Source organism: Mastigoproctus giganteus, chromosome 1, assembly GCF_048544385.1.
Source record: "Mastigoproctus giganteus isolate SK-2022 chromosome 1, ASM4854438v1, whole genome shotgun sequence".
Lineage (NCBI taxonomy): Eukaryota > Metazoa > Arthropoda > Arachnida > Uropygi > Thelyphonidae > Mastigoproctus > Mastigoproctus giganteus.
The window spans coordinates 48,476,266-48,495,394 of record NC_143575.1 but is presented as its reverse complement, the minus strand read 5'-3'; the positions used below and the strand labels follow the sequence as shown (position 1 = coordinate 48,495,394).

At 38.3% G+C, this 19,129-nt stretch overlaps 1 protein-coding gene across 2 annotated transcripts in view; it reads right to left on the bottom strand.

Moving 5' to 3' along the window:
- ATP7 (copper-transporting ATPase 1) overlaps positions 1 to 19,129 on the bottom strand; it is a 260,566-nt gene that overhangs the window by 96,826 nt on the left and 144,611 nt on the right. For both annotated transcript variants that reach the window (XM_090372608.1, XM_090372616.1), the window contains exon 13: positions 16,527 to 16,709. In XM_090372608.1, the coding sequence (XP_090228734.1) occupies positions 16,527 to 16,709 (183 nt within the window). The remainder of the gene's footprint in view (positions 1 to 16,526; positions 16,710 to 19,129) is intronic.

Here is a 19,129-nt window from a genome sequence, read left to right as displayed (position 1 = left end):
TAAACAAGCTTCCATCTTATGGTTTGCCAACTGTTTTTAGTAATTGGTTATCCAGTTTTCTCTCTGATCGCTCACTGAGGGTGATGGTAGATGGCTCTCTGTCTTCTAACTTCTCCACTAATGCCGGTGTCCCCCAAGGTTCAGTTCTTTCCCCCACTCTTTTCCTCTTGTATATCAATGACCTACTTCCATTGACTGGAAATCCTATCCATAGTTTTGCCAATGATAGCACATTGCATTCAACTTTCCATTTTGAGAAACCTTGTCCAGCTCAATCAGCTTCAAGTTCTCGAAAATCTGCTGCCAATTCCTTAAATGCCAATCTTCAGGTAATTCTCCAGTGGGGCAAAGACAACTTAGTTGATTTCAACCCTTCTAAAACTCAATCTTGTCTTATATCTTGCAAAAAGGATTCTTCTGCTCCTATGCCAGGCTTCTTGATTCCATTCAGAAGAGGGCAGTTAGGTTAATTAATGATTCATCTCTAACAGAGTCTCTCCACTCGCTTTCTCATAGACGCACTGTTTCTGCTGCATGCCTCTTCTACAGATACTTCCATGGGCACTGTTCTTCTGAATTGGCTTCTATAATTCCCGCTCTCTCTTTCAAAACAGTCCGAACACGTGCCGCCACCAGCCAACATCCATTTACTGTCCAACTTCAAACCCACAGAACCAACTTTTCATCTTCCTCATTTATTCATTCAACTGCCATTTTCTGGAACAACCTTCCTTCATACGTATTTCCTGAAAATTACAATCTACAGAAGTTCAAGTCCAATATCAACAAATATCTTCTTTCGTCTTCTCAACCTCCAACCCAAGCACGGTACTAAGTACTATAGGTTATAATACCTCTCGTGTTTGGGGTTCTCATATAAAAAAAAAAAAAAAAAAAAAAAAACTGTTGACCAAATAAATCTTTTAGCACTTTGGATAACATTCCCATGGATTTGTGCAACTGCCATTTAGACCAAAAGTAAATTAAATATAAAATCTGTGTGAAGTTTAACATAGTCTGTTCAAAAAATCTTTCCATCCAGAAACTTGATGCTCACTGAGTTATATCTATACAAATAAAATGCTATATCTCCACATATAACATGAAATTCTTTTCCAATATTTCTACAAAATGGCATCTGCATTAATAAGAAAAATTTTTACTAATGAAATTCTTCTCTATAATAACTTTTTTTTAAATGCTTTATTTATAATGATGGTGACATTAGCTTTCAATAATGATTACTGTAAATCAGTAGACACAATCAATGACAGGTGTCATATGGTTCGACTGTCAGATATGACTTTATACACGGATTTGGTGCAATTCATTAACTGCACCAAATCCATGATGTGATTAATGAATTCCATTTATTTGACTCTTGCCCAGGATATTATATTGACTAAACAAGTTAGAGATACATGAATACATGAATTCTGTGTGATTCATGTCTCAATAAAGCATGCAACTACACTGGGGTTTATTTTTTTTATCAGCATCTTGAAGAAGCAAATAAAATTTAAAGATGACATGCTGTATAAGGGTGTTATGTGTTACACATAGCAAATTTTCACGACAGCCTCTTCAGTTTCATTACTATTGGATTGCAGAAAAATATATCAACACAGTAGTTTAATTAAAATAAAATTGGTTATGCTTTACTGTGTCCAATTTCAGTCACAGCGATCTTTCTGCTCCCACTGAAGACTGAAGCAGGTTATCTTGACTTTCAAGGCCTCGGATTATAGTCAACTTGATCCTTGGGGTACGCCCTCCTTTTTACAAAAGGGCCGAGAGAAAGTAGATCGTATATGAACTTGGATGAAATGAAGGAATAAAATATTTCTAATAAAAGTTGGAAGATGACCTCTAAAGCCAAATGCTATAAAGGTCTTTTAAAATTCCAAATCTCCAAGTTGTGTCATATGCTTTTTCCATATCGACACAAGGTGTTTTCATTTTAAAAAGAATGGAAGATTCCAGTAATTAAATGGTCCAGAGTGGATCTGTTCCTTCAGAAGCCGCACTACACTCTGGAAAGCAGGCCATTTGCCTTCATATACCATATAAGGTGAGCATTGACCATTCTCTCCTGGATTTTGCACAGAAAACTAATCAGAGCAATAGGATGGCAATTTGTGTGACTTTGGGAACTTTTCCTGGATTAGGTAAGGCAAGTACAATTGCCTTATGCCAGGAATCTGGAAACTGCTCTTCTAAAAAGATTCTACTGTACAGAAGAGCAGTTGGTCCATGGATTTTGCTGACAGATGTTTGATCATTTCATAATGGATGAGGTCTAGTTCAGCAGCATGTGCCTTGGTAAATCCGTATAATTTCCGCTCTCTCTTTCAAAACAGTCCAAACACATGCCGCCACCAGCCAACATCCATTTACTGTCCAACTACAAACTCACAGAACCAACTTTTCATCTTCCTCATTTATTCATTCAATTGCCATTTTCTGGAACAACCTTCCTTCATACGTATTTCCTGAAATTTACAGTCTACAGAAGTTCAAGTCTAATGTCAATAAATATCTTCTTTTGTCTTCTCAAGCTCCAACCTAAACACAGTACTAAGTACTATAGGTTCTAACACTGCTCGTGTTTGGGGTTTTCATAAAAAAAAAAGTTAGAGCTATTTTTCAATCTACCTTGATTCATCCTTATGTGCCTTATAATGAGGCATTATAAGGATGAATCATTAGACTGAAAGTTTTTAGCTGCATTTTGTGATTGCCTTTTAGGACCAGGAACTCTGGGGATTTTTTTTTTTTTTTTTTCTTGTTAGTTGTTGGCGCATTGGCTTCTGTGGCCATATTGCACCTCCCAAGGTTTTTGCATTTTGTACTCTGATCCAAGCCCGAGGCGGGATTCGAACCTGCGACCTTTGGGTTGCCAGGCAGGCACTTTACCCACCCAGCTAGCCCGTTCGGCCTCTGGGGAGTATGAAGATGTTGAAGAGATGGTAAAGAAAGCTTCCCCAAGAGCACTGGCTATTGCAGTTGGGTCTGCAATAATGCATCCATTATATTCCAGGGCCGATGAAGGATGCAATGTATATTTCCCCTTCATTTCCTGGATTTTGTCCCAGACACTGCTTGTTGACTGGTTAATAGTGGATGTAAAGAAGATTCACAATTTCTTTTGGCTCTGATGGTGAATAAGAAGTGCTTTGGCGTATGCATGTTTGAAGGCTAAGAGATTGGCCATGGTAGGATATCGTCAGAATGTCACCCAAGCTCTGGTTTGTACCTTTTTTGCTGCTGTACATTCAGCATTCTGACAAGGTTTTGGAAATGAAGAGTAGATGTTTTAGGAATTATAATCGCAGCTGAATGGACAATGTTTTCTGTGATGTATGCATCACTGCATCATTGATAGGCTCCTGACTGTACTGATGTTAAACTCTGCCAGATGTTGAAAGGCATTCCAGTCAGCATAATCACTCTTCCACTGTGAAAGAGTGATTATGGAAGATTGATCAAGCTGACTGTACTTAAAAGGTAGACACAGCCTCCTGTTAAGTAGGCTGGTATCACTTCCACAGACGTTCTCCTCCAACTCCCAAGTGAGTGAAGGAAGGAGAGAAGGGGAGCATATAGAAAGATCAACAGCAGAGAACATATAGATAACATATGGAAAAAGATGTTAGTTCCCACATTTAGAAGGGAGAGGTCACTGTCAGTGAGTATATGCTCTACGAGACATCACATTCCATTAACATCAGTACTACCCCATAGGGCAGTACGTACACTGAAATCACACTAAGGAGTAAGACAGGGGTGCGTAGCTGCACAATGAGATCATCAAGGTCTTTCTGGGAGATGTCAGCCCCAAGTGGTAAATAAATCCAGCTGACTGTTAATACCTACCGTAAGGCAAATTGCTACTCTTTCTACACTGGTGGAAAGTGGAACAGGTTAAAAGGAATCTGATTGCCCACAAGGATAACAATTCCTTCATGGGCAGATCCATTCCCAGTTGTCTTTAAATATGATGGTGGCATTATGAATGGAAGGGTTTTTCTTTGCCTTCAAAGGACTCCTATAAGCAAAAGTAAACTGGCTCATGCTTTTGCAAGAGGGCCTTGATGTCATCACTATTTTGCCGGAATCCACAACAATGCCACTGTAGGAATTTAGGCTTCATTTTGACTTGGTGGATCCGTCGGTCGGCTTCCGAAGTCTTCAATTTAGCTCTTTTGGGGAAGTATGGACGCTGTCCTGTGTCAGTTTCTTCCTCCGCAAAGTGGTTCAAGACAATCGTCTGGTACCTCCATCTCTAGCAATTTCTTTTGTTATTGGTGGAGCATTAGGAGGTACTGATATGGGAGTGGCAGCTGATTGATCCTCCTGTGTGGGTTTTTGTAAGCTTAACAAGTAGCATATAGTCGAAGTGAATGACTTATTTGGTGGGAGAGTCAATTCTGTTTGGGTTACAATGGAACATCTCCCTGCTACCTTCAGAGCAGTAGGTTTATTCATTGGTTTCACTGCTTTTCTTGCCTCCTGTTATGATATGTTCAGCTCTAACTTTAGTCTTTGAATTCCACTTTCTTCTTTCCACCTCTAGCATGCTTGTGAATAAGCAGAGTGCTTTCCTTGGCAGTTAATATACACTATGTAGTAGCTGAGTGGTCAGGAGCAGGAGTGCAGTAGCACACGCTCTTTGAGTAGACTGGGGTTCAAGCCCCTGACTGCTAAATATGGTCGATCTGCCAACCTGCACTGGACCAGCGTGGCAGATTATGGTCCATTTCCCTTAGCATGAATTATTGAGGAGGCTTCCATCCTGCAGTGGGTTGATAATGGCTGCAGTTTACTTTTTTACTTTTATGTGGTTTCATAGATGAACATGATGTAGTTTTGTTGTCCTTTGCAGCATGCGGAGCACATGCAGGGGCTCCACAACAGACCATTTGGGATTAAAGCATCTTAAAGGAATTGGGGACATAAAGGCACAATGAACAATTAATATAGCCAGCTTTGATGACATTAATTTGATGACTCTTTAACTCAGAGATGGTGAGTTAAAGGTCAGGATGATATTTCTAGTGGGAACAAGTTTCCAATCCCTATACAATAATATTCGTTTCACAGCTATTGCTCCTTGGGGGTTTTAATTTAGAACAGATTTCCTCTTCAGACACTTCAGGAAGACCTAATTCTTTGATGACACCACAGGATGAGTTAAGTGTTTTGTGGGGGGGGGTAATCGTGACTGGCATTCCTCCTCTAGGAGCTGTTCCGAATGTCTGCCACTTCTAGTCTCTCCACAAGTATGTTGCCTCAGCAAAGCAGTTTGGCAGAGTTAGGAGAACCTGCCAATCCTTCCAAACCCTTCTGGATAAAGAAGAGTGACATTTTTTTTAAAGCAGTTCTCACTAGTAGAGTGAATTATCAGGTAACAAAGTGTTGGACCTGATATAATTTCTGTTTTCTATCTTTTAGCAGAAGTGATATTATCTGGGCCAATGTTCAACTTTTCAGATAGGACCCGGGGTTGCAGCCCACCAGAAGAAACTGTTTCATCGGGATTCATGCAGAGTTTGTTTTGATTCAATGGCCAGGCTTCCCAACCACTATGGAGGCCAAATGGGATGCCCACTATCCTTATGATCCTGTCCCTCGGATCATAAGAGTAGGGGAATGGCATTGAGACGGTTGACCCTTACAAACAAACCCACTAGCTTGATCCTGGCTAAGCCATCCAGGGACCACCAGTCTTGTTGAAGCTGGGCCCCTCCCACCAGATCCTTCTTTCCTTTAAAACTTTTGAAACTCTTGAAACTTTTGAGTTTCCACAGGTTGCAGCACACAGGAAAGACACCAGATTCCTATGATGTAAATCTGGAACTTAGGCTGTGGGCATTGGATTCCAGTGATGCTAAACTGAAGGATCAGCAGCATCACTGGGGGTTTGCCTCACCATCTACAGGTGCCCATCTAGAGAGGGATAAGAATGCATGGATGACAGGCAAACTGCATAGATTTATAATTTCAACATGTATGAGGGAGAAACAAATACTGTTGTTTCTGAGTGTTTATTTCTACAATTAGCTAATGCACTATTAGCATCAGCAATTCCTATCTATCAAAAAAAAAAAAAAAAAAAAAGAGATGGCACCCCATGTCATTTATTAGTATTGGCATATGATGGAAGAAAGAAAGCTTCTAAAGCATCAGCCAAAAAAAAAAAAAAAAAATCTCACACCATCTGTCCATCCCCTCCAAAAATTTGTCTAGTTCTTCCTTGAATTTATTCAAACAAACCATCCACTTCCACAACAACAACAGATGGAAGTTTGTTCCAACAACCAACCACCTGATGGCTGAAGGCAAACCTCTATGTATCTATTCTGCAACTATCCTTCCTCAATTTGAATTTATGCCCTCTCATATGTGTAGTCTGAGCAAGAGGAAGAATGCCATCGACTGAGCAAGCTGAACACCATCAAAATTGAGCTTGTTCAATCTCTTCAAAGCCTTAAACATCTCAATCGCATCACTTTGCAGGATCCTAGTTTCTAGATGCCGCAATTTGCAGAACTGAAGCCCTTCTTTACAAGACCACCCTTTCATGCCCTTCACCAATCTCACTGCCCTTCTCTGCACCCATTCCAGCATATTTACATCCATCCTAAAAGGAGACCCTCCTTTTATGATGGATGTAAATCTGCTGGAATGGGTGCAGTACTCAACAACTGCCTTGTACAATGGGATAATCATCTCCTTATCCCTGTATATCATTGACAAAATCCCATGAGCTGTCCTGGCAGCCCATCTGCATTGTTCAGAGAACTTCATATCTGGCTGCACAATTACCCCCAAGTCTTTCTCATTTTCCAATACTCTGAGTGTAATACCACATAGTTGGTAAGTTAATCTGGAATTACTGCTATCCATATAATTATAGGGGAAACTCTGAAGACCGCAATAAAAACAAACACCTTGACCTATCCATAAGCAGTACCTTGCATTTGTCAATGTTAAACTTCAACAGCCATTTCGATATCCATAAATATAGAAAACAACAATAGGCCCGCCACTGAACCCGAGGAGATTCCACTAACAATGTTAGTCCATGAAGAGCATTGCCCACTGATAACCATTCTCTGTCTTTTCAAGCTCAACCATGCCTTTATCCAGAGCAGTAACTTGCCCTTAATGTCACATTGCTCAAATTTGTACAACAGTCTTTTATGTGCAACAGTATTAAAAGCTTTCCTGAAATCCAAGTATATATCATCAAAATTATTGTTTGTTACTGCACCATAGGGTACATTATGGCCTAAGTTGCCAACGTGCCATTAAACACCAAACCAACAAAAAAAAAAAAAAAAAAAAAAACCCGACTGCACTATAGTATCCAATCAGATTTCTCAGACAACAGTATTAAAAGCTTTCCTGAAATCCAAGTATATATCATCAAAATTATTGTTTGTTACTGCACCATAGGGTACATTATGGCCTAAGTTGCCAACGTGCCATTAAACACCAAACCAACAAAAAAAAAAAAAAAACCCGACTGCACTATAGTATCCAATCAGATTTCTCAGACAAGGTTGCCCCTAAACAAATCCGTGTTGGACCGCAGTATAATTACATTCCTGTCTAGATGGTCTTGCACATTATGTATGCCATTCGTGATATATTACTTTTAAAAGCAGTTCCTGCTTTAAAAAAAACAAAAAAAAAAAAAACCTATGTTATCGGTCATTTGCAACATAGTTTGTGTCCAAATAGGCTGCACAACTGTTATTGAAATCTCCATTGTTGTTTAATTCTCATATTTAACTTCCTGAAATGCAAATAATCTTAAAAATTAACTGCAACATAAAATTCATACTAAACTCTTTTCCAAGTGAGATTTCAGACAGTATGCAGGCCACTTCTCTGTGTTTTTCTCCATTTTCTGAACTTTAAAGCCATGCACTAAGTACTACAGGTTATAATATACTTTTCATGTTTGGGGTTTTTGTTTAAAAATAAATAAATAAAACTTGGAGCAAATTTTTTTTTTTGGAATTTGGTAGTTTATAAAAACTGAAAACTATGTACATAAATCATAAATTTTTGGAAAAATTAAGACGTGGTGTAATCAACTAAAGCTTAAAAACTACAACTAAAACTTTCTACTATATGGGAATTTTGCTGCAACTACAATATGTTTGCGAGGGTGCTACCGCTATCTGCAATTAAACAGACTGAACAAAGAAAAGAAAATGCTAAAGAAAAATTTAAAAAAATACAAAAGAATAACAGCAAAAGCTGATACTCATTCTGGGAAGCACCTTGTGAAGAACCTTGCACAAGGTGGTGTAATTTCTGCTGCAATAAGGCAAGTACGCCATATATGTGCAAAAATAAAAGTAAATGCTGACCCTCACCTCAAGAAGAAAAATGAAAAAAAAAAAAAAAAAAATGAAAAATAACAGAGAAAGATTTGGGGAAACACAGTAACCTCTTCATTATAATGGCATCAGCTACTGTGAATCCCAAACAGTATTATTTCAGACACCAGCCATAAATGCCTCTATATGACCAAGAAAGACAGATGGATGAAAAGTGTGTTTAAATATAAAAAGACACCTCAAAAATCCAGAAACAAGTAAAAGAAAACAAAAAATATTATAATTGCTGAGCAAACTGAAAAGCCAATCACAATTAAAGCTATAAAAAATTAAAATTTAAAAAATTCTAAGATTTAGGAAATGGAACAAAAAATAAAAATGGGTGAAATTGGAATGGCTAAATTAATGAAGTCAGGGGTCACCATATCAGAGAGCATGACAAAGTGGTGAGTGCTGAAGAAAAGAGGAAAGAAAAAGTGGACTGTGTGCTGTCCTATCTGGAACATTTTTGGAAAAATGAAGACATACATAGTGTAATCAACTGAAGAAGATTAACAATTACAAGTAACTTTTTACCATGTAGGAATTTTGCTGCAAACTGCAACAGGATTATGCTTATGAGGTGTTAATATTAATGTCACTGCTGTACAGTTTCAAGATTATATAAACATACACACAATTTGTTGTTGTTACTAATGAACAATTGGCGCTTCCATAGCCAGGTGGGCAGGAGCAGCAGTGCGTAGCACACACTTCTTGATTAGACCGGGGTTCGAGCCCGTGCCCACCAAATACGGAGGATGCGGAAAGGTCAGGGAATGACCACCGCATATCCCCGGAGCAATATGGCCTTAGTTGCTAATGCTCCTAAAAATCAAATAACAAAGAAACAAACAAAAACTAATGAACAATCTTCAAATACAATTGTATAGAAATGTACATAGGCATACAAATGTATACAGGGTGATTCAAGAGGATTAGTAAATATTTTGGGATGTTATAGTATCGACTATTCTGAGTAAAAAAGTTCACATAAACATGTGTCCAATTCTCAATGGATACGGAGATGAAACTGTTTGAAACTGGCATGCACAAAGCCATTATGAGAGGTATTAAAGAACGATAAATGACTTATTGTTTCTATTTATTGACTTTTTGAATAATACAAAACACAAATAATTGACAAAATTTTTACAGTTCAAAATAAATGTTCGAAAATCGCACCGCTAACCACAATGCATTTTGCAACTCTTGTGGTAATAAGAGGTTGTTCTTCTGAGGTTGTCTTGGCATTCCTTTGAGGGCAGCAGTATCCAAAATGTGAGTGAGCAATTCGTCTCTTGTATTCACCTTTTCTTTGTATACCACACTTTTCATCCAACTCCAAAAACAAAAATCTAATGGAGTGGGGTCTGGAGACCTTGGTGGCCAATCCATCATTCAGGGAAAGTTCGATTTAGATATTGTATCACCAGACGCGTATAATGTGCAGGAGCTCTGTCATGCTGAAAGTACATACCAATCCTTGTAGTCAAGGGAACTTCCTCCAATAGTAGTGGAAGTTTGTTTTGCAGAAATTCTAGGTAAATGGGCCCTGTAAGACAATTTTGTAACACAAGAGGCACAATCAACTGATTGTCGATGATGTCACACCACATGTTTACAGAGAAGTGATGTTGAAAATTTGTTTCTACAGTGGCATGTGGATCTTCGTCTGACCACCTATGAGAGTTATGGGTGGCTGCTGATAGCGTCATGGGCAAAAGTAGCTTCATCGCTGAAAAGCATTAATGGAATTAATTGGCGATTAGCATTTACCCACCGACAAAATTCCAATTGCTGGGCATCGTCTCCTGGTTGAAGGTGTTGCACCTGCTGTATGTGAAATGGATACAAGCCGTGCTCACGTAATGTTCACCATAAGAGTCTGTGGAACACCGATATGCGTAAAAATTCTTTGTGTACTAATAGCAGGCCTACGTTCTACTGACTGAAAAATGTGTTCTATTTCATCCACATTTTATTCATTTACACGTTCAGAAGAAATATGAGCGCTGGAAACTGTACCAGTCTCAACACAGTTTGGTGTAAACACTAGTAAAAGCTCTTGAATCTGGTATTCTGTGGTTAGGAAATCGTCAATGGTATTCTCTACAAGCAGCAGTAGCACTTCCAGCACAAAAACCATAGACAAACACATTCAGCATGTGTCGATATGGTTGTTTCTAACACCAAACAGCATCAGGTCATAACTGCTTCTTAGTCACATCTCATTCAGGAAGCTGTGCGAGGCAATTTCAAATAGCCGTATCTCCATATCCATTGAGAATTGGACACCTGTTTACATGAACTTTTTTTACTCAGAATAATCAATAACATAACCTCCAAATTTACTATTCCTCCTGAATCACCCTGTATATACTTCTGCAGTCCTTCAGCCCCACAAATGGGGTAGCATGTATACATAAGTGTACAATTGCAAAAGGATTAAAGGGGCAAAAGGGGAGACAAAGACCAATAGATTGACAGTAGCCACTGGCAGAGGTGAAAGAGATTCTTGCACTGCTTCTATTAGAATGAGCAGAAGCCTGAAAAACAAGATGCATGGTATTTCAGAGACTGCTGGGAGCCATTGCGGTACAAGTAAACACATGGGTTGTGTTAGGGTAGCTAAGAATAGAAACAGGTGCAGGTATACTTCCGTGTACACCAATGCTAGGAGTTTAGTAAATAAATTTGATGAATTTGAGGTATTGCTCAAAACATCAAAGGCAGATATTGTTGGGATATCAGAGACGTGGTGTCACACAGATATAAGGGATGCAGAACTGCAATTTGGAGAGTACAACGTCTACAGAAAGGATAGACGGGATAGGAAGGGGGGAGGGGTTATGCTATTAGTTAAGAAACACATAAAAACCAAGGAAGTGAAGCCAGTCGACATCGCTGGACAGTGCAGTGTGGAGTCAGTTTGGTGTGACATAAACATTGGGAGATCAAAATTGAGAGTAGGAGTGTGCTATAGGCCTAATGACTCTGATGAGTATAATAAGGAACTGTACAGGGAAATAGAGTGGGCCAGTAAATCAGAGTGTCTTATAATGGGAGATTTTAATTTCCCAGATATTGACTGGAATTTGGGGGCTGGTTACTCACACACTAGCAGGGCTTTTGTGGATTTATTGGATGATTGTTTTCTACATCAACATGTTCGGGAGGCAACTAGAGGGAGTAATACTCTTGATTTGATTATCAGCAGTGATTCTTCATGCATTAAGAATCTGCAGATAAATGAACCACTAGGTGGCAGTGATCACAGTGTGCTGAAGTGGGATTTACTCAAAGAGGTAACTACCATTAGGGGTAAAGGGAAGGGTTATTGCTTCCGTAAAGGCGACTACGATGGACTGAGACAGTATTTAAATTCTATACAGTGGGACCAACTGATGATGTTACCAACAGCAAATTCAAAATGGGAAGCATTCAAAGAACTTATCTTGGAAGCTACTAGGCTTTACATACCAACTAAGAAATATTGTTCAAGGTTTAGGCCAAAATGGATGTCAGATGAACTAATGAGGCATATGGCAGAGAAGAAAAATGCATGGGATACATACAAATTAACACATGACACAGAAGCCTATGATAGATACAAGTTGATATGCAACCAAGTTACCAAGGAGGTTAGGCAGGCGAAGGCAGATTACGAGAAATCCTTGGCAAGGGATGCAAAGAAAAACAGCAAAGAGTTCTTTACTTATGTAAACTCTAGAAGGAAGGGGATGAATCAGATTGGTCCACTTGATATTGATGGGTCAAGTGTTGATGATCCTGCTCAGGTAGCTAACAAACTAAATGAATATTTTGCATCGACATTCACACATGAGGAGTTATTCAGCGAGGGGAATGCCAGAGGTGTATTCAACTCTAGCAGTAAGCTACAGAATCTTGAAATAACTGGGAGTAAAGTGGAGGAGAAACTGTTGAAGATAAACACAAGAAAGGCACCCGGGGTGGATGGGATCTATCCAGTTATATTAAAGGAGGCAGCAAAGGAAGTAAGCAAACCCTTAGCCATAATTATGAGAGCTTCCTTGGACTCAGGGGAGGTACCCATAGACTGGAAATGTGCAAATGTGACCCCAATTCACAAAGGAGGATCAAAGGCTGACACAAGTAATTATAGACCTGTGAGCTTAACTTCTGTTCCAGGAAAATTAATGGAGGCACTGGTTAAAGAAGCACTGCAGGATCATTTAGACAAGACTTCAGTTATAGCTCAGACACAGCATGGTTTTGTTAAGGGGAAGTCTTGCCTGACCAACTTGATTGGATACTATGATGCAGTCACAAAAGAACTGGATGCAGGGAATAACTTTGATATTATATACTTGGATCTTAGAAAGGCTTTTGATACTGTTGCACATGGAAGACTGCTACACAAATTGGAGCAGTGTGACATTGGAGGCAAATTGCTGCTATGGATAAAGGGGTGGTTGAGGGGGAGAAGACAGAGAGTGGTAATCAATGGACACTGCTCATCGTGGACTGATGTTATTAGTGGAGTCCCTCAGGGCTCAGTGTTGGGTCCATTATTGTTTTCTGTATTTATAAATGATACTGATGATGGTATATCGGGCTTAATGTCCAAGTTTGCAGACGATACAAAGGTTGGCAGGGTTGTCAAGGACACTACTGACACTATGCTGCTGCAACAGGATCTGGAAAGGTTGAGCAGATGGGCTGAGAGGTGGCAAATGAAGTTTAACATTGACAAATGTAAAGTACTACACATGGGAAACAGCAACCCCAGAGCAACGTATCAACTCTGTGGTACTACACTGACAGTGGTAGAGAATGAAAGGGACTTGGGGGTGGTTGTGCAGGCAGATATGAAGTTCTCTGAGCAGTGCAGACGGGCTGCAAGAGTAGCTCATGGAGTATTGTCAATGATATACAGGAATTTTTCCAGCAGGGATAAGGAGGTGATTATTCCATTGTATAAGGCGATGGTCAGGCCACACCTAGAGTACTGTATACAGGTCTGGAGGCCTCATTTCAAGAAGGATGTAGAGCTGCTGGAACGAGTACAGAGAAGGGCAACAAGATTAGTGAATGGAACAAAGGGGTGCTCTTACGAAGAAAGGCTTAAGTTTTGCAAATTACAGTGTCTGGAGACTAGGCACCAGCGAGGTGATCTGATAGAGGTGTATAAAGCCTTGAATGGTTTAAGCATGCTCAATGCTGATGGGATTCTTCCTCTAGCTCAGAAAAATCACCTGAGAGGGCATAAATTCAAATTGAGGAAAGACAGATGTAGGATAGACATGCGGAAATTTGCCTTTAGCCAGCGGGTGGTTGGTTGGTGGAACAGACTTCCATCCCTTGTGGTGGAGGTTGATAGCCTAAATAAGTTTAAGGCTCAGCTGGACAGGTATTTTGAACAAACAGAGGGGTGAAGTGGAAGTGGTTTTTTTTTTTTTTGGCTGATGCTGCATAAGCTTGCTTTCTTGCATCAAATGCCTCTACTAATGCTAATGCTAATTAAAGAACCTTGGATGGATCCACATTTAGATAGTAATCATAATTATACTGAATATAACACTAAATAAATTCAACAATTCAACTACAGCAGTTCTATAGAGGAGCATAAGAAAACAGGTACAGGTAATCCTCACTTAACTGTGGGCAAGCATTCATGATAACTTGGCATTCACAGGGAGTTATATACAGTAGACTCTCGATTTTCCAGGATAGATGGCAAAAAAAAAAAAAAAAAAAAAAATTCCAGATAATTGATTTCCCGGTTAATCCAAAAATACAGTATAAGTCCCTGACATACGTATGAGATATGTTCCAGGAATTCTTATGTAAGTCAAGTTTTGCATAACTCGGGAATGACTAATAAAATATTACTACTATATCCCTGATATGGCAAAATTACAAAAACTATGTAATATCTGCAGAAGAATGAAGAAAAATAGCTATATATTTTTAATTAGTTTAATTAAAAGCTTTATCTGGGGACAGCGAAGTAGCCAGGTGGCACATAAGAAAAAAACATAAAAGGAAGAAAAAATGCACGTTATTGTACTATTAAAACTGATATGTATTTCGTAGCCCTGGTTATTATACTTGACTTCACTGGTGCTGATCGCTTCTCGTATTCTGTCTTTCTCCTTTATTGTGTTCACAGTTGCCACAGGCAAATCTGAATTCCGCACGATAATTGTTATTGTTTGGCCATTTTCATACATCCTTATTATTTTAATTTTCTGATCCAACTCTATCACTTTCCTTTCCTTCATAGATTTAGTTGTACCGCTGTCACTTATTCTCATAGCCGGCACCATGATAATAGTCAAAATTAAATTTTATGTAAGAACTTCACAGGGTTAAGGCAAAAACTCACTATTATCACCCCATGCGAGCTCACATTTTACTGAAGCTCATTTCTGGAGGTCACTGCCATAAAACAATAAAAACAATTTGCACTTTCCGGTTGACTGAGTTTTTCTGTTAGTGCATCTAATTATAAATGGGTAGTAAACTCGATCTTATTGCATTTGCAATAATACCGATAGCTGGAATTCTGTGGGTGTTTATGTTATTATGGTGAAACGTGTGTCGCCTTCACTGAAATCTTCAGTCATAATAAGTCCAAAGCTACGTAAGTTGGGAAACTTACTGTACTGAAAACTGTTCAGCAACCTACATAAAAAGTATGACTATAGATAAAAAACTAAAAAAACTTACCACACCCTACTCGCGTGTCCAATACGATGCTTCTCTTTATTTTTTACGATGTCGATTTTAAATCTAATAGCTTCCCTTTTTTTTTTACATTGCGTATGGTTTGGTCACCAACATTATAATGGTTCATTAGAGATTTAACAGATGCACTGTTTTCAAACTTTTGAATTATTTGAAGTTTTTGTTTAATTGAAAGCACAACCCTTGCGTTTGCCCATCATTTTCGTGATTTCTAAACAAACAAAATGGTTACTATACAAAAAAAAAAAAAAAAATTCTGACATCTCTGACATAAATAACGAAACAAAATTTGTTCTTTTGAGGTGCAATGGAACACAACAATTGACGCGATGCACTAAAACGAACTAAACATTTGGTCTCTCTCTCTTTTTTTTTTTTTTTTTTTTTTTCGAGTGGCGGGTGTGAGAACAGTGAAGGTTGCAAGATAATAGGCACATTAATCTCCCAATTATGACTTATAGTATGCTTCTTGTCACTTATTTAAGACTTGCAAAACATCTGTTTATACCTATTCTAGTTATTACTTGAATTTTATGATTTCTCATTTATTTTTTTATTTGGAGTCTTTAAGTGTCCTGGTTAATCCGACCCCGGTAAATCGAGTCTGCTGTGGTGTGTGTGTGTGTGTGTGTGTGTGTGTGTATATATATTTTTTTTTAACAAAATGCTAATTTCTAATATAGTTAAAGTAAAATAATATTTTGTAATATGTAAAGTAAAAATATATCACTATTGTATTTTATTTTTATTTACTATTAAAGAAACAATAAAATGATTGCCATGTTACTGATATCTTCAACTACATTGGGTAGCTCATCTTCAAAACCATAAGAGTTCTATATGACTTCTGGGCACAGTCACTGCAAAACCCTTCAAACAAGATGGAGATGCATCATTCCAGGTAAACTGGTGTTATGGATTGCTTTTATGTGGAAATTTTTTGACCAGTCCCATGTGCTTTGTTTATCCTATATATTGGTAATGCTTTAGCAATGATGTGCACATATAACTGAGACTGCACGAGTGACAGATTGCTGGAATACAAACTTGACAGTGACTAAGAGGTGGTGATGGTGGATACAACAGTGAAACATGCGTGACAAGTATACGTGGCTATCTCAGTGGTATCACCCCATCTGGTACTACTCATCTATGGCTTCCCATAGCTAATGAACAAACACTTTCTGATACAAAGATGCTTATACGAGTCATTACTGTATTCCATGTGTAATAGTTCCAGTCTTATCAAATACAACACACTTTACCGAAAATAAGACATGTTTTTACATAATTTTTAATTTAATATTTTGAAATAAAAATTGCATTAAGTAATTTACAATGGCTGGGGACATACTAAGTGAGAGTTATCTGTATTAATCTGAAAATATTACTTACCTCTTTCACAAACTTGGTGATGGCTAGTGCAATAGGATGTTCACTGTTAGCTTCAGCAGTACCAACCAGAGCCAAAAGTTTAGCTAATGAACAAACACTTTCTGATACAAAGATGCTTATACGAGTCATTACTGGTATTCCATGTGTAATAGTTCCAGTCTTATCAAATACAACACACTTTACCTAAAATAAGACATTCCAAAGTTAAATTCAGACATTGTGGGTAAGCATAGTTCTTTATAAAATTGGTAGATAACCATAAAATTCATTCAAAATGTGCAATTCATAAATAATTCCAAAACTTAGTTTTTTTTAGCCTATGTATCTTCTGCATGGGCACATTGTATAATTTGTAAAGGGAAAATCATGTTTAACAAATCTGGTTAGCTATTTTGAGAGGGTGACTCACGAGCTGGATTTACGGAATAATTTTGGCATTGTTTATTTAGATTTCAGCAAAGCGTTTCACTCAATCCCATATGAGTGGTTACTTTATAAGCTGGAGGGTTGGAATCACAGGGAAAATCCTTAGATGGATAGCAGGATGGCTTCAGGGTAGAAGGCAGAGGGTTTTGATATATGGTTATTCCTCAGATTAGGTTAATATAAGAAGTCCATGAATTGGTATTGGGACCACTACTGTTTTTGATTTTCCTAAATGACATCGATGAAGGGCTAGAGGGGTGTGATGTCTAAATTTTCGGATGATGTAAAGATTGGTAGAGTACTTAATGATCACAGCCAAACAGAGCTTCTTCAGAGTGATCTAGATCGACTGCAGGGATGGTCAGAAAAGTGACAGCTTTGCTTCAATCCAGCAAAGTACAAGGACTTATACCTGGGGAACAGTAACCCCAAAATAACTTATACACTTGGTGGAGTTGAACTTTTTTTTTTTTTTTTTTTTTTGGTAGTTGTTGGCGCATAGGTTTCTGTGGCCATAATGCACCTCCCAAGGTTTTTGCAGTACATTGATCCAAGCCCGAGGCGGGAATCGAACCCGCGACCTTTGGGTTGCCAGGCAGGCACTTTACCCACCCGGCTAGCCCGGTCGGCTGGAGTTGAACTGAAGTCAGTAGTGGAAGAAAGGGAATTGGGAGTTACGATACGATCAGACATGAAGTTCTCCAAGCATTGTAGACAGCTTGCAAGAAAGGACCATGGTGGGCTATCGATGAGTTATCAAACATTTGCTAGTAGACATAAGGACTTCATAATTCCACTATATATGGCTATTGTTATAGCAGACTTGGAATACTGTGTTCAAGTATGGAGACCCCTAAAAAAAAAAAAAAAAAGACATTGAGCTTCTTGAAAGGGTTCAAAGACGAGTAACTCGCCTTTTGAGATCGGCAAAAGGACATCCATATGAGGAAAGACTTTGAATATGTGGGTTTAAGCAACCGTTATCAATTTATCATAACGATACAAACACAGCTTGGAAACTGGGCACCTTAGAGGAGACTTGATTGAAGTGTTTAAGGCTCTGAGAGACAAAAGTAAAATGAATGCGGACAAACTTTTCATGGTTCTAAATGATTCTAGAGCTAGGGCGCCATAAATTTAAGTTACGGTGGGAGATGTTTAGACTGGATTGCAGGAAGTTTTATTTTAGCCAGAGAGTTATAAATTACTGTGATAAGTTACCTAAATCTGTGGTTGAGGCTGACAGTTCGAAAAAAATCAAAGCAAGATAGCTATGGGAGGAGGGAAATGGATAGGCTGTCTTTTCCTTTTGTTTTATTATTTAATAAGTAGTAATTTTATTATTATTTTACTGTTTTTTTTTTGGTTTTTTTTTGGCTGGTGCAGCATAAGCCTTAGGCTTCCTTGTACCATATAGCCATTACTAATACTAACACATCCTGTTAGTAGTCAATTCCCATATGTTGTGGAGTTGGTTGTGGTCCAAAAGAAGCAACTACAGGACCACAAAAAGTGGAGCACAGCAACCAAGTTGCTGTGTTATCCATTCCTTCAGTCCTGTAGTGGAAGAGGCAATGCAGTGACACATACTTTAATAGATAAAGTATGAGAAAAGTAAAGAGAGATTAAATCTAGACGATCTTGGTAGCCACAACTGGAGCCATTGCATTCAATCCATCTGTTCACTGATGAATTTCCAAATGTGTGGTCCTGCAACTACAAAAAATAGCCATTGCTTTAACATGCCTAAATAGTTAATTAACTGTAAGAGGGGCACTACGTGATTGCTCATCAAACAAGAAAGAATTAAATAAAACAACATTAATATATTGTATGATAGATTAAGTTGTTTATATTGAAATGTCGCAATTAAATTGGAAACAGTTCATGTGAATCTTGTGAATCCAGTCTAGGAGCTATTACAAGAGCCCTGATGATGATGGATAACAGTGTATTCCTGAAATACTGCTGAACTGTTTTAAGTGTTAGTACTGAGGTGTTTCCAATTTAATTGTGATATTTCAATAAAAACAACTTAATCTGCCACATGAATTAAATATGAATTAATTGAATTAATGAGAAAGAATTAAATAAAGCCACACGTGTGGCTCTGTTTAATTCTTTCTCAGGTCTAAATAGATGACACCTTTTACAAATCACTTCCCGCCCAACCTGGT